The sequence below is a fragment of the Sparus aurata genome, chromosome 20 (genome assembly GCF_900880675.1).
Source record: "Sparus aurata chromosome 20, fSpaAur1.1, whole genome shotgun sequence".
Taxonomy (NCBI): Eukaryota; Metazoa; Chordata; class Actinopteri; order Spariformes; family Sparidae; genus Sparus; species Sparus aurata.
In genome coordinates this window covers 4,454,860-4,470,522 of record NC_044206.1, presented here as the reverse complement: position 1 = coordinate 4,470,522, position 15,663 = coordinate 4,454,860, and the positions used below count along the sequence as shown (strand labels likewise).

The window sequence follows — 15,663 nt, the reverse complement described above, 5'->3', positions numbered from 1 at the left end:
CCGATGCTCCCCGGTCGGACCTAGCAAGACTGCTGTCAGGACGTCACACGATGTCTGACATGATGAGGTGTGTGTCTAAAAGAGTCCTGGTACAAAGAGTTTACAGAGAGTGGGTCAAACGAGGCTTAACGATATACTTTGCCCCAGGGCCTCCTAGTGAGTTAATGAGGCCCTGCGCTGGAATCCTGCCTATGGTGGTATCCATGTCAGATAAGTGGAACAATTGATGATCGTCATATTATGTATTTCGCCATTTAAATTTGATGAAAACTTATAGTGTAGTGTAGTGTGAGTGGAATGATGGAGCTATAGAAGAATATGATGGTGCAGCACTTTTCGCTGAAATAAAATGACGCCTCTTAGAATCCAGCAGTGGAGGATTTGAGTCGGCAGTGTATGCTGTTGCCTCACATAAATGCCAAGGTTACATGTTTCCATGTGCATCAAACAGAATCTTGGAGTGAATATCTGCCTGTCTTTGATAAACAGACAGCAGCATGTGATGCTCTGAGGTATTGCTCTCTGTATTGCTCCATTTCTGATATGAAACCCTCTTCCCTTTTGAGTTGAGGTCAAACAGAGGGGGGGCCAGAGGGAAATAACGTTGCTATGGGTGAGTCATTTAGACACACATCTACTTTTTGCCCCCGCACAACCCCTCTTCTGTTTTTGCTCCATCCTACTCCATCCCATCTTTGAAGTCTCCAACCACCTTAAAGCAAATAAGAAAGGATGAGAAGGACAAGCCTGTCCTGAGGTAGAGCAAAGCCATGTATCTTTCGTTGTAATTGCCAAGTTGTGTGACCTGAACGCAGGATATCTGAAGAAGGAACACTGCTCCTCCTGCATGACTGCATGGACTAAAAGATACTGAATCATGTAATGTAACAGTAGCTCTGGGGCAGTGTTGCCAGAACCAATTATAGATCACACGCCGTTGCCATACACAGCTGATGTTACAGTACACTATCCTCCACAGCAGGGCCTCTTAAAGTCAAGTGTGTGGAGAGTGTGAGGCAGCTTCAACTGAAATTACTAGAAACAATAAAATAAAAATTAAATAAAAAAATATATATATATATATATAGTATTATAGCTATATATATATATATATATTTATATATGTATATTAGATATATATATATGTATAATATATGTATAAGTTATATATAATATCTATATATGAATATAGTATATGTATCTATTGTCTATACTGTAATAATCTATCTCTATTATATATCTCTCTCTTCTATATATATTACTCTATCTTCTCCTATTTCCCTCCCTTCTTATCTCTTCTCTACATATATATATATATTTCTCTCTATATATAATATAGGTATATGTAATATCTATCTATATATATATATCTGTACTCTATATATCTATCTACTATATATCTATTTAATATATATATATATATATATATATGTAATATCTCTATAATATCTATCTATTATCTCTGTACTCTATCTCTCTATATATATATATCTCTATATCTATTCTATAATCTCTATATCTATATATGGTAATATATATATATATATATATATATATATATATAAAAACAGCAGGAGGGATCGAGACAAGATGGTGGGGCAGGCGTACGCAGGAACACAAGGGCAAAACACGTGAACCAACAAAGTCTGAGGAGAGCGCTAACTTAAATACACAGGTGATGACAGACAAAGGGCGGGAAAGAAGACAAATATGTCACCTGCTTGTTGTGAACTTTGTCTGTCGGTGATTTAATGCTGGGCAGCGCGTGCAACTTTTTCATCAAAGACTTGGCTTCAGCAGCTGCAAACAAGGTTGATAAGAGCAGTGAGACTGAAGCACACAATAAAAATGGGGGCTGTAAAACCAAAACAATGAGCTGAAAGAAGCTAAACAGCTGTAAAGCTGCGGGGAAACTAATATCCCCAAATCTGGCGTGACTCAAGCAGAAATGTTCATAGACAAGGTATTTAGTTTTATTTAGTGTGCTTCAACACTATTACCCTGATATGTGTAAAAGAAAGCCGACCTGAAAGCGATCACTGTGAATAACCTTTACCAAACAGGGTATAGAGGGTCTGTGTGAGTCTATGTGAGTATGTCATAAGAAAAGGCTTTAAAACTAGAAGTCTTCACTCTACACTGTATTATTCCATATGAGACCCGTGTTCTGTTCATTTCCAAGCTTATTTCAGTCCTTTCCTCTCTGTGAACCTCTTCTGTCATCGCGCGCTGTTGTACCTCTCAGTGTCTGTCTCTCTGTATGCAGGACCTGGGGTGAGACATGTTGCTCATCTCTTAAGCCCATTTAACAGCTCGTTACCCATCCGTCTCTTTCGCCCTCTTTTCCTCTGTTCCAGACACTCATCACTTCTTGGTCAGGTTCCATTTTTGCTAATGCGGTGGAAATGAGCCGTGGGCATTGCAAAGCGAAGTGGAGCAGATTTGTGGCAGCATTTTACCACTGCACTCCATGAAAACACACAAACAGGGCCAGGCGAGACGAGGCTCGACGCACACAGGCAATGAAGACGCAGGAGCAGCCAATGACACAGAAAGCTCAGAGGCTGGCCGCATGTAATTCAATTGGACAGCAGTTCAAATACATGATGGGTGAGGTGTTACACTACACACAATGCTTAATTAAACCAGATTAAAGGTGAGTCAGAGATATTGTTCCACACAGAATTGTGCCTCTTTATTAGCATGAACTCACTGGTTGGAAGTACTGATATTTCAAAGGAAAAAAATCCAAAATTTAAAAAAAAATACATATAAAGATACATGTTCAAACTTTCCCTATTAAATAGGCTAAACCAAGAACATCGATCCCAGGTTGCTTTAAAACTAAGTACAAAACAAGAACAATACGTCACTTCTGCCACTAGGGGTCTTCAAATCAAAACAATGACAATAAAAGGGATGGTCCAATGAGGTCAAAGAAGTGTTGGACCATGGGAGTTGTTGTCTTCATTGTTAACCAACCACCATTGCTACTAAAACTCTGTCTGACACGACTCAGGCAGATATGTTCACGGATGTGGTAATGTTTGGAAGATATATTCATGTTACATTTAGTTAAGTTCGCCTCCTTCCTTCCCCATTATTATCTGATGATTAAATGAAATTTTAGATTTCTCTGGAAACATTTCTTATACTAGAAATACACAACTCAACAAAATACATAACAAATGCCTAGTTGTTTTTAGAAATGTTAACGTGGAACTGATACATATTAAATCTTTCAGGAGAAAGTCAAGTACTTTTAAACATGGGTCCTATACACCTTATTCCTAGCCCCAAAGGGACCTTGCACAAATTATGGGCGTGACTTTGATGCATACTGTCACTGAACAGGAATTAGCATCCCTGGTAACAATGCAAATCCTGATATCCTGATGCAAGCATAGAGTTAGCATGAACCATAGCCAGAATGACCGCAATTTAATAAAACCCACATTGCAAAATATGAGTTTCCTTTTAATGATTATATATGATTCTTCTTATTGAATTATTTCTCATTGATAGCCTTCTTCTAAAATAATATTTTCATAAAACTTTGATATATACATCACATAAAAAGCAGAATTCCAACTACTTTGTATCAAATTTGATGTTGGGACTAGTCTAAAGATGTTGGAATCAGCTTTCATAGATCAGACGGTGGAGTCTAGAGTCTGCTCAGGGTCACACGAGTTCATCATGAGGAAGAGGCGTTTGGAAAGCTCCGGACCGACCCGTCTAGTCATGGAAGTGACACCTTCTCCCCTGCGGATCAGAAGGTCAGACAGCAGGGAGATCTTCTTGTAGTTGTTCTTGCACAGACTGTAAGCCTGTGGAAAGACAAGTAAATAAGAAAACATATACTATTCTAATGTGTTTGCAGATTTGAATAAGACTGAAACTATTTGACCTCGGGTTGCCATAATAATTAAACCCCTGAACAAAAAACTCCCTAGTGGGCTACCCTTTCGAATCAGGGTGTCACTCCGACAATAATCCGTTATTTATAGGCTGCATTTATTATAAGAGGGATTCTGCACTTGTCTAGAAGCTCTGCAGTGCTTTTCTTGAGAAAAAGCAGTTCGTAAACAACATATAATCAATAGGAAAGCAGGAAATGCTTTAGAAGGAGTTCAAAGATGGAACAGTTCAGTATGTTTGAGCGATAAATTTAACGAGCTAAACCTGACTTAAAGACGCAAGAAGAAAAGGAGAGAGGTCTTGACACATACACATGGCCACTGCATAGGCAGCTATCTGAGAGAGAGAGAGAGAGAGAGAGAGAGAGAGAGAGAGAGAGAGAGACAGAGAGAGAGAGAGAGAGAGAGAGAGAGAGAGAGAGAGAGAGAGAGAGAGAGACACCAGATAAAAGTAATTCGCTGTTGTTACAAGAAAAGTTTCAGGGGCAAAGATAGCAGAGCTGGGCTTCTATAATGAGTGTACCTTGTTGAGCAGCTGTGGGGAGGGGTATGCTGCCAGAATGGCTGAGGCCATGTCTGGACTCACTCTGTTGAGTTGTTGGAGCTGTCTCCTCCACACCTGCAGCAGCCCCTTTCCAGCTCTATCCACCCGCTGCCCCCCTGCCCACTCACTCTCCAAGTAGAAGGAGAAGCCCGTGTTCTCTCTCTCTCGCCTGAAAACACAGAGGAGCATGGGTAACGATTGTCTGATCTGACAGAAAACGAGCCAGACGAGGTGGTAAAGAGCGCACTCACTTGAAAGGGGCTTCTGCAAGTGCTTTGGTTGTCATAGTGATGTGCTCTGAGAAGTCCTTCCAGGATGACAGGAATCGGACTGAGACACCAGTGTGAAGCTGCAGATGCACCACTGCCTGATGGGACGTTATGATTTACAGAATGATTTACTGATGAAAACAAACCAAACCCTGGAGTATAAATCAAAATGTTCAGTACGTTAAACAGAGGTACTTTTATCCAGACATTCAATTAACAAGGCAAACAATTTAAAACCTTTAACAATGTGTTTTTAGTGGTCATTCATGAAGAAATTGAGGGAGATAGTAAAGGGTACATTATTTTTTTCTAAATGTACACATTAATTTCAAATATCTAACCAAACCCACTGAATATCAATTTAAAATGCTGTGATGGGGGTTTGAAATATATTTTATATACACACTATGATAGCACAGTATTCTTATTTAGTATTTGATACATTTATTTCATAAGTTTAATGGGTTTTCTGGATGAAGATTCCTTCAAACATGCAGGTAAAACTACAGGTACCTTTTATTTACTACAACCTTCAATAATATATGAGCGCTCATCCTTAAAATTTGGGAAAAAAATCATTAAGTGTATGGTTACATTAATGAATTGTAATATAAAAGGGTTTTTAATTGATTTTCTGCACTGGTTAAGGGTGTGTTTAAGGGGCAAATACCCTGTTAAATTAACCAAACTATGAGAACCGTCCGTAAACTCTCAGAGATTACTATTCGAAAAAATCAAGACCTGTGGAACAGTCATTTGTAATGGGTGGAAACCTAAACCTAAACCTAAGCCTATACCAAAGACGAAGATGAAGACCTTATGAGTTTTAAAACGACAAATGTAGAACTGTTGAATCCTAAATCATCCATCTTTCCTCACTACATTTCAGCCTGTCTCACCCTCTGGTATACATAAACTTCAGTCAAGGTTAGCAACTTCTTTTTAAATACAATAATGTTAAACTCAACTGGGTTATCTTGTTGCATCGGCCATGAGAAGCAGGTAATTATTTATCACCACTATTGGCTGAAAGAAATCCACACCTGTATTCTAGATTTAAAAGGTAAAAAATCTCTCCAAAGTGTGGAAATGTCTGCCTTAGAAGAGGACGTTAGTTTTCAAATTAAGTGCAAATTCAGGGGTTCAACACTTCCAGGTGAGTGAGGAAGGAAGTCGTTGACTGGACTAGATGTAATTTGAATAAAACTTTAAAACATTATCTTGTCTGGGAACCTTTCTGCCTGAGTCATGTGGATACCTTAATGTTCATCAGCAATGGTGATTATTGAACAATGAGGACAACAACTCCCATGATCCCAGACTACGTATGTCTTTTCTTTTGAATAAGAGACCCCAGAAATTACATTCTGTGCATACAGGGTCTAAATGGAAGGATGATTTTTTTAGGGATCAGTTTGAAGGGATTTTACCCTTTATAAAGCCCTTAAATCATAGCAACAATCCATTAAAAACAACAATCTATTAAAAAAGTTTCATTTTCCATTGATTTTTATTATCATTATAATATTATTTAAGGATAAATTAATTTTTAGGTAGAAAAAAAAAGTAAATATTATAACAAATAGCAAGTGTGGAATTCTCATTTTTACTCTTCTTCTCTAAATTATAAAAGATGCAGCAAATATACCTCCTCTACTTCAACTCGTGACACCTCCGGTAACACCTCAGCTCCACCATTCTTCCTCCTCTTCTTTGCTTTTCCTCCCCCATGCTCCTCACCTGCGACCACCTCTCGAAACCTCTTCTGGCTTTGGGACTTCTGGGATCTGAGGGTAAAAAGTGACATCTCTTTTTACTCTGAACATCCTCTGGTCTCAAAGTGTGACAGCTCTCTTTACTCCATTTCTTTCTCCACACACCTCTCTCACAGTGTTTCCAGTGGCATTCAGCCAGACTCTGCTGACAGTGATGGTGACATGTTTCAACATGCTAAAGCAGCAGCAGATGTGCTATTTAACGCCATATCTGAGTGCCATTCCTTGTTGTTTTCCAACATGTCACTGAGTGCTATACTTCACACTGTTGTACATGTCCGCACTTGGAGCCACTTGTCTTCTCTGCCTTCTCCACCCAATCAATCAGTCCTCTACTATCAGACACTGTAGTAAGACACTGAACCACAGGACCTGAGAGATTGAAAGTCTTGCTCATGGGCTCCTCAACACTAGGTTTTATATTGTGTCCTCTCTTTGCTCCTCTCCTATGTTGATTCTGTTGCCCAAGCCGGAACAGAGAATCACACCAGCAGTCTCTAGACTTCTACCACCTCCAATATGACTGGATAAATTGTTTTTGGAACTGGTTGACTCTTCATCAACAACGCTCAGCTTCCTAGTTCTCCAATGTAAGGATGTCTTACTGTTGTCTATTTTCCCATCAGTGTAAACTGGATATCTGGAGTTTTAAGGCATTGAAAGATCCAATTCATTATTTTCAGACGTTTCACTGATGAAACAAGTCACTGGAAAAAGTCTATAATTAATCCTTAATGGAATTAACTGCTACGTGCAGCCCTGAAATAAAGTATTCTTGAATTCAAAAGCCAACCAGCTCCACAACTCCTCAGATTCTGGTAGATGCTGTCCTTCCCTACCTGAAGTATTTCTCCAGGTCGATGACCACCATGCTGAGAGTCTTGCCGGGGTTCCGCCTCTGCTGGTCCTGCACCCAGGACGTCAGAGTGGGACCAGACTCAGACCTGCCAGACCTCTCCTCCTGAATTAGAGAGTATATTGGTGTAAGAGGAGCTGTATAGATCCATGAAACAGCCATCAACAGATAAGACTGGGTAATGTGGCTGAAGTCTATAATGCAATATAATATGGCACGTAGTAAATATTAAAACTGATGTTCAATCCAGTGAACTGATTTTCACTTTGATGCACTACATCAAACAACATTCTTTACATGAACAACTATAATGTCAATGACTTATTCTGTTTAGTTATTTATACAGTTTGTGTGGAGACAGACTGTAAATAATCATATCAACATTATGGAATTTCAATTAAGATGTTATATAATCTTTATATAGTTACAATATTACATATTTCAAATGGTCACTTCCAATTTTATTTTATTTTTTTAACACTTAACTATTCTTAGTTTGTTTTCACAGAGCATATGATAATACTGTATATGTGAAGTAAAATAGATCACTAGTTAAGATCAAATTAAAGCAGTGAAATGCTTCTGTTAGCATGTTTAAAAGGGGCACTGTGTAGGTCTGGAGAAGAAATTCAAACACAGAATTTTAATATACTGATGAGGTCATAATACAAACTTACAAATATTCCACAAAACTACAGAGTGCACCTTTAACGGTATTTGTTAATGGAAACATGGATACGTATGTATCATAAAATTAAAAAACTAAACCGACATACACCGATCAGTCACAACATTAAAACCACCTACTTAATCTTGTGCAGGTTCAGCTTGTGCTGCCAAAACAGCTCTAACCTGTTTAGGCATGGTCAGAAGACCTCAAGGGTCTCCTGTGGTGTCTGGCACCGGTACATTTGTAGTGGATCCTTTGGGTCCTGTATGTTGGGAGGTGGAGCCTCCATGTGTCGGACTTGTTCCAGCACTTCCCACAGATGCTCGATTGGATTGGGATCTAGGGATTTTGGAGGCCCGGTAAAAGCCTTTGGCCCTTTATTGTGTTCCTCAAGCTGTTCCTGGGCAGTTTTTGGGGTGCGTCAGAGCGCATTGTTCTGCTGGGGGAGCCATTGTCATCGGTGAGTGCCATTGCCATGAGGGAGTGCCCAGCGGTGTTTGGATGAGCTGTGTGTGTCAAGTGGCATCCACATGAGTGCCAGGACTTAATATTACTGACATCACCTGTCAGTGGTTTTAATGTTGTGGCTGATCAGTGTACACTTTTGAGGAGCGGGTGGGGAAGTTAGAAAGTACTGTTGGTTTGGTGCTTTTCATGAAATGAGAAAAACATAGAATAACAACAGTCATCCTTTAATAACTTTGATATATTCTTATATTACACAAAAATCAAGCTCATCTCACACTTTATTTCTCTTATTTTACATTCATGGCCTGTGAAGGATGAGGAAAATGATCTGAGTTCCAACTCACCCTCTACTCTAGCTGTAGTAGCTGTTACCATAAGGGAGAGGCTATAAATCACTGCCAACCAAGACCACTAAGTATTCTAAAAAACAGCTTTATTCCCACTGCAATATGGGTTCTAAACTCCTTCTGCCATCTGAGAGAAGATGATTTATGATGGATATTATAGCCATTGTTTGTTAGCCATTTATTATTACCAATTTGTGTTTTTGTTGATGGTGCTTCACACTGGAAATAAATACGGTCGTTAAAGTCAGCTGAATTATTTCTACTTATGTTTAAGCTCATATTTAATGTTGTTCATGTTCTTTAATTACTATACTTATACTTATTACCCTACTGCTGTATTTGATGTCATTTTCTGTTGTGTTACAATTCAATTCCTCCATCTGTTCTGCTCTGACTTTCACTTTGTTCTCCATCCTGGTACTGTTCCGTTTTACACTGACTCCATTTTCCCATCAGCTTCATGAAAGTCTGATGTCATTTTAGAGCAGCAAGGTGAGTCACTCTGATGAAGGTGTAGTTTACCTGTGGAAAAGTTCCCCACTAACAATTATTTGTGTGGTCGTGAATCTGTTAATTATTTTCTCATTTATTCAATTTATTGTTTTTTCAATAAAATGTCAAAAACTGTGAAAAATGTTGATCAGTGTTTCCCAAAGTCCAATGTAACTACCTCATGTCTTGTTTTGTCCGCAAAAGATACTTAGTTTAATGTCATAGAGGAAGAAAGAAACCAGAAAACATTCACATTTAAAGGAAAGGTTCACCCAAAAATGAAAATTCAGTCATCATCTCCTCCCCCCATGTTGATGGAAAGTCAGGTAGTTTCATGTCCACAAAACATTTCTGGAGCTTTACAGAAAAAGAAAGGTGCGGCATTATCCTAAGCAACTGAAGAAGCTAGGGACTTGTTTTTAAATGGAAAAAAACAACCCAAAAAGCATAAAATGGCTCCATCCAGCTCATCCAACATCATCCAAGTCTGCCCTGAGGTCCCAAATGTATTTGAAAAGATGTTATTAACACCCTCGATGCACAGATGAGCTCATGCAGCCACTTCAGACTGCGCCATCAATAATGACTGAACTTTTATTTTAAGGTGATCTTGTCCTTTAAGAAGCTGGGATCATGTATGTTTTTTTTCCCTAAAAAATCCAAACCAATGAATTGATTATCAAAATAGTTGCAGATTGATTAAATAGCTGACAACTAATTGATTAATCAGTGCAGCTCTAACCTGAATGTAGTTATGGATCAGAGTGATGATGTCATCCACTGTCATCTGCATCACAACCTGGGCCTCTGGTAGACACACTGCATCATCTGGCTAAGACACACAGGGAACAGACAGGAGATCAGCACCACATCACTCATTATGAAGGACTTCATTTAGTGGCGTTGCTATTACGTGAGCACTCATAACTGCTCCTCATTCTATAACCATTGTCTTGTCTGTTGAAAGCAAGTACTGCAATGTATCACAAGAAATTTGACAAGTATATATTCATGCTTCACCTTGACTAGAACACAGCAATGGGAAAATAATGTAAGAGTGTGTGTTATCACCTGTGCACAGGGAGTCCTCCTCATCCAGCTCACACTGCGTGGGAGGGGTTGTTTCTCTATGGCGCAGCTACAACCCAGAGCCTGCACTGCCGCCAGCAGAGTCCCACCTCCTTCCAGCTGTAACAGAGCTGCAGACACACACACAGTTGCCACATTGAAGAAATGAGACAGCATCAATAATGGCTTTGATGCAGAAAACAATAAGCACCTGGGATTTACTTGCAATATAAAAATCTACAACAAATCTACAGGTGTGACTGACTTTAAAAGGGATTTTTAACGACTTGTGCAAGGTGCCAAGTGCATTCCGTCTTTACCTGGGTCCACAGCCACCACCATGTGCTTTATACACTCCTCTGGCCTCAGAGCCTTGGCAGCCTCTGCCAAAGCTTTCCTCTCTGCCTTCTGTCTCTCTTGTTCCTGCCTGAGCACCTCCTTGCCCCCCTGCTGCCTCTCCCTGGCCTCCCTCCTCCTCCGAGCCTCCTCCCTGGAGGACTGGATTTCCTCCGCAGTCCGCTTGGCAGGTTTCCTCTTGACAGGAGACGTGTCGGTACTTCCTGTGTTGGAGAGATGCTTTGGAGGCAGCCATCGCTGAGGTAGAGCCACTGCCGAATCCTCTGAGCCATCGGAGTTCACCGTTCTCATCTGATGGAGGCTGAGTGGACGCTCCGACTCTGAAAAGCCATTCTGGCAAGAGAGCCGTGAGCCGGCCAGATTGGATGGCGAATACTGCTCAGCATCCTTCCCATTAGTGACAGTGGAGGAGGTCCTAATCACATTGTCTTGTTTCTGTTTCAGCCTCTGTGCCAGAGGGACATAAGGTGCATCGTCATCAGAATCGCTGCTAATCATCATTACATCAGCTCTTCCTGTACTTGCACCCGCATTGCCCTTTGCTGAGGAGAGAGTGGCTGTCCCTTCTGCATTAGAGCCACCTATGTTCTGGGAGGCTTGGCTGAGGTGTCGACCCGGCTGGAGAAAGTCAAACACAGGCAACTCTTCGTCCAGGTCACTGGTGGAGTCACTGTAGCTGCCCATGTTCTATCTTGTCCAAGCGAGAGTTACTGTATATGAGATATGAATCCAGAATTAGTACAGGTTCACCGTCGTACAGACTATTCTTCTCCTCCAAGAGCATTTTCCTCTGGTTACCCACCAAGTTTAACTCAGAAACCTATCAAATGTACTTTTCTTATGTGAGCGTGTGATAATATTATCAGTTAGGTCATAACCTAGAGTACTCACGAAGTACAAGTAGTTTACTAAACTTGGCGTACATAAGTCCACTAAATAGAACTTATTTCAGTAAAATTGGGTTCTGTATACTTGGTACAGCCTGCTTGTTACACTTTATTTATTGCTGCTTAGTGAACTGGATATATTACTTTAAGCTTAGCTGTAAACAGCAGAACACAGCGATAAGAAACAAATTAACTTTTAAATTGAGTTTGGCACAGCATTATGCCCTTAAAAGAGACAGTCGAGAAACACGAACACTCACCATTAACGTACCATGCAAAGACACATGAGCAAACGTCAGGAATGACTTTAAACACGACTTTGCATATTCCTTTTCTTCGAAATCTTGCATTCAGACACGAGTTCGTTAAGAAGTGCGATATTTGGCTAAATAATTGCTACCTGCATTAGCTGCTAGCTGTAGTTGGTCAGTATCCAACGTTATCTAGATAAACGCGCACAACGTTAACGTCTTTCTGTCGAAGGAGAGCTTGTTTGATTTCCGCGGGTTGCAAGGTAATGTTGCATTCAAGGTAATCGGGACGATCTTACACTAGCGTTAATGGCGGTCAGTGCGTGACTCATAAACATGACGTAGGTGACTGAAGTGGATATTTCATCCCAGAACACTTGCTAATCCCAAGGTATAGAAAATATTGTTTGTAGTCTGCTGTTAATCGTGTTGCTGTTACTTTTGACAGCATTTAGCGACAATTTGGGAGCTTATGATGAACAGTATTTCTAGTGTGTCGTGACGTCCGGCATCTGTCTTGGTGAACTAGAACGCAGCAAAAATATCCGGATGTGATGCATATACGTAAGTGACGCATCGACATTTTTCAAGATGGCAGCGCTGGCGTCCTTGATGCTCAAGTCCAGAGCAGGTATAAAATATTGAAATTTGTACCTCACACAATCATAATGAATTTACAAATAGCTCTTCAAAAATGAAGTATTATCTCCCGGCAGCTCCGTGCTTTGTGTTCACGTCCGTTTTAAACAATTTCTGTTTTACATGCTAACCTAACTAGCCAGTCTACCACTGCGCGAGTGTGTACATTTCCTCCAAATGTCATAGACAAATCATGACCGTGTTAACATGATACAGCTCAATTTGTGCCTCACATATGATTGAAAAGTATATTGTCTCTATGTAAGCTTCAAAAATTCGTAAAATGTGTTACAATGTGTTTTACTGGAAAGAACTTTAAATACTGTAAGTGAAATCCTGATAAACTGTAACATTTCAAATGGAGTTTGGCGCAGTGGCGTTAGCTACAGTGCATATGAGTGACTGAGAAATATCAGGGCTGAAAATGTATCATTGTGTTACTTCACATTTCTCTGTGCCGCTGGTCTCAGGTCTGTTGGTGCCTGGCCAGTCCTCTCTTCTAGAGTCTGTGAGGTTTGCATCTAAGAAGTCTGGTGGTAGCAGTAAGAACCTCGGAGGAAAGAGCCCTGGCAGGAGATACGGCTTCAAGAAACAGGATGGTAATAATGAATTGTTTGAAACCACTTCCTGTTAGTACTGTAGTTCTTCATCCACAAGCTCAAATGCAGCCACATCACATAAAAAGACTCAAGCCAACAATGACAGCACCTACTATCAAGAATTGTGTGTGTGTGTGTGTGTGTGTGTGTGTGTGTGTGTGTGTGTGTGTGTGTTAAAACATGTTAGTAAGCCAATGTTGCACTGGCAGTAGCGCCGAGATCGAAAAGTGGCTAAAGGTATGTCGATTGCTGCTTAACGGCATATACCGATCCCTAGAATGGCATACAGATTCTCGGAGTGGTATATACCGATCCCCAGACTGACATACAGATTCTCGGAGTGGTATGCTGCTATTATGCCGCTGTTATTCCATCGACACATGACGGTATGTGCCGCTTGAGATTGTTACTGAGAGACTGTTGGATGGGTACCGCTCCCTGATGAATATGCAAATGTAATGCCACTGGGCTGGTTTGACGACAAGTACAGCCGTAAACATATACTTTTTATTTTTTTATTTTTTTTGTCTTTATTGACAATGCTAACTTAACACTTTACCGCAAGTAATGTTATGTTGTTGGGATTGTAGGCAGATAGACAGTAATTACACGTGGGACGATATGATAGAAAAGCAATATGTCTAAATGTCCGCCTATAAACTACTTAAAGCTAATGAAAGCGCTAACCTTAGCTAACATGGCTAATATTAGCCCAGCCACCGTAATAATGAAAACCCATCACTAAGTATTGTTTTGTTGGCAGGCTCAAAAGTTCTGCTATCGATTAGTCAGACTGGCTATAAGGTGGCTGGGCTAATATTAGCCATGTTAGCTAAGGTTAGCGCTTTCATTAGCTTTAAGTAGTTTATAGGCGGATATTTAGACATATTACTTTACTATCATATCGTAAGAGTCCCACGTGTAATTACTGTCTATCTGCCTACAATCAAACAACATAACATTACTTGCGGTAAAGTGTAAAGTTAGCATTGTCAATAAAGACAAAAAAAAAAAAAAAGTTTATGTTTACGGCTGCACTTGTCGTCAAACCAGCCCAGTGGCATTACATTTGCATATTCATCAGGGAGCGGTACCCATCCAACAGTCTCTCAGTGCCGTAACAATCTCAAGCGGCACATACCATCATGTGTCGGTGGAATAACAGCGGCATAATAGCAGCATACCACTCCGAGAATCTGTATGTCAGTCTGGGGATCGGTATATACCACTCCGAGAATCTGTATGTCAGTCTGGGGATCGGTATATACCACTCCGAGAATCTGTATGTCAGTCTGGGGATCGGTATGCCATTCTAGGGATCGGTATATGCCGTTGAGCAGCAATCGACATACCTTTAGCCACTTTTCGATCTCGCTGTCACTCTGCATTGGGTGAAATGTTCCCTCATCACCTTGAACACACATTGTTATGGCACCCTGCTGCGTGAATATATATTATTTTACAGTTATTTAACACATTTTCTGTTGCTCATCAGGTAACTTTGTCAATGCCGGTAACATCCTTGCAACCCAGAGGCAGATGAGGTATCATCCAGGAGCTCATGTAAGTTACACTCTGTCCAAAGAAAAACGATTTGAAGTAGTTAAAATGTCCACATTCTCAATGTGCATCGCTTCCTTTCCTCTCCTGCAGGTGGGGATGGGAACCAACAATACGCTCTTTGCTCTGGAGGATGGATACGTCAGGTTCACCAAGGAGGTCTACATCCCACCACCACGCAGCCTCGAGGCCACCAAGGTCATCACCAAGCTGCCTAAAGGAGTTGTGCTCTACAAGACCTTCATCAACATCCTGCCAATCCAACAGGAGGGCAAGTTTAAACTTGTGGACATGGTCTGAAGCTAACTGGACTGCACTGGGAGGTCATAATTCCCCGGGAACTGCTGCTGTTGACCAAGAAGGATTTGTTTTGACTGACACCTCAGCTGATTACCAGAGATCTACGTGAACAGCACACCATCCTGCTCAGCTCCCTGTCTCTGTGCTCCATCATTATGTGACACTCTCTTTTGGACTTGATAAACAGAAGTTCAACTCTGTCACAAATGAACGGATCAGAGGCGTGTAACCATGGGCTGGACTCGATCAGTACGCTTATAGCTGATTGAGATGCGGCAGAGATGTCACTGTCTTAATACTGAATATGTTCTTTATTGACTGTATTAAAGGTTTGTATGTGGAAAATCTTTTCAATTTGGTACCTTGGGTTTTGTGTTAAGGGTTTTATTGTATTATAGTTGTAACTGCTAAGAGCAACAACATTTAACTTCCCAAAGATACTTACTTCCCAAGAGTCAGTCAGTGTCAGTTTGATGATGTAGGGATGAGACTTAACAATCACATGTTTTTTTGTAGGAAGTTCCATTTTGTTGTTTTTAAAAGCCGGAAAACAGTTCTCTTTATTTAATGTAAACAACAATTTGTCCCATAAGAACAAAACAGTTATTTCACAAGAGGTGTTTCTGTTGGTGTCAATCAGAACTGAACAGCCTATGGATTA

General features: G+C 40.5%; 2 protein-coding genes across 5 annotated transcripts; one reads left to right on the top strand and one right to left on the bottom strand.

Annotated features, from left to right (window-relative positions):
* Window positions 1-2,668: 2,668 nt before the first annotated feature.
* eme1 (essential meiotic structure-specific endonuclease 1) lies at window positions 2,669-12,253 on the bottom strand. Of its 4 annotated transcripts, none has more exons than XM_030401229.1 (9): window positions 11,925-12,244; window positions 10,730-11,476; window positions 10,413-10,540; window positions 10,084-10,173; window positions 7,348-7,469; window positions 6,382-6,520; window positions 4,716-4,831; window positions 4,444-4,633; window positions 2,669-3,830 (listed from the first exon to the last, which is right to left on the bottom strand). In XM_030401229.1, the coding sequence occupies exons 2-9, from the start codon at window positions 11,448-11,450 to the stop codon at window positions 3,654-3,656; spliced, it is 1,683 nt and encodes a 560-aa protein (XP_030257089.1). In that variant the 5' UTR covers window positions 11,451-11,476; window positions 11,925-12,244; the 3' UTR covers window positions 2,669-3,653. The 4 variants fall into 4 exon arrangements, with proteins under 4 accessions (XP_030257089.1, XP_030257091.1, XP_030257088.1 ...); XM_030401231.1 differs by having other exon boundaries at window positions 12,054-12,244; XM_030401228.1 differs by having other exon boundaries at window positions 11,914-12,243.
* A 162-nt stretch (window positions 12,254-12,415) lies between these two features.
* mrpl27 (mitochondrial ribosomal protein L27) lies at window positions 12,416-15,356 on the top strand. The gene is made up of 4 exons (XM_030401233.1): window positions 12,416-12,535; window positions 13,014-13,142; window positions 14,638-14,705; window positions 14,796-15,356. Exons 1-4 carry the CDS (start codon window positions 12,496-12,498, stop codon window positions 15,000-15,002), a joined length of 444 nt encoding a protein of 147 aa, XP_030257093.1. The 5' UTR covers window positions 12,416-12,495; the 3' UTR covers window positions 15,003-15,356.
* Window positions 15,357-15,663: the final 307 nt, after the last annotated feature.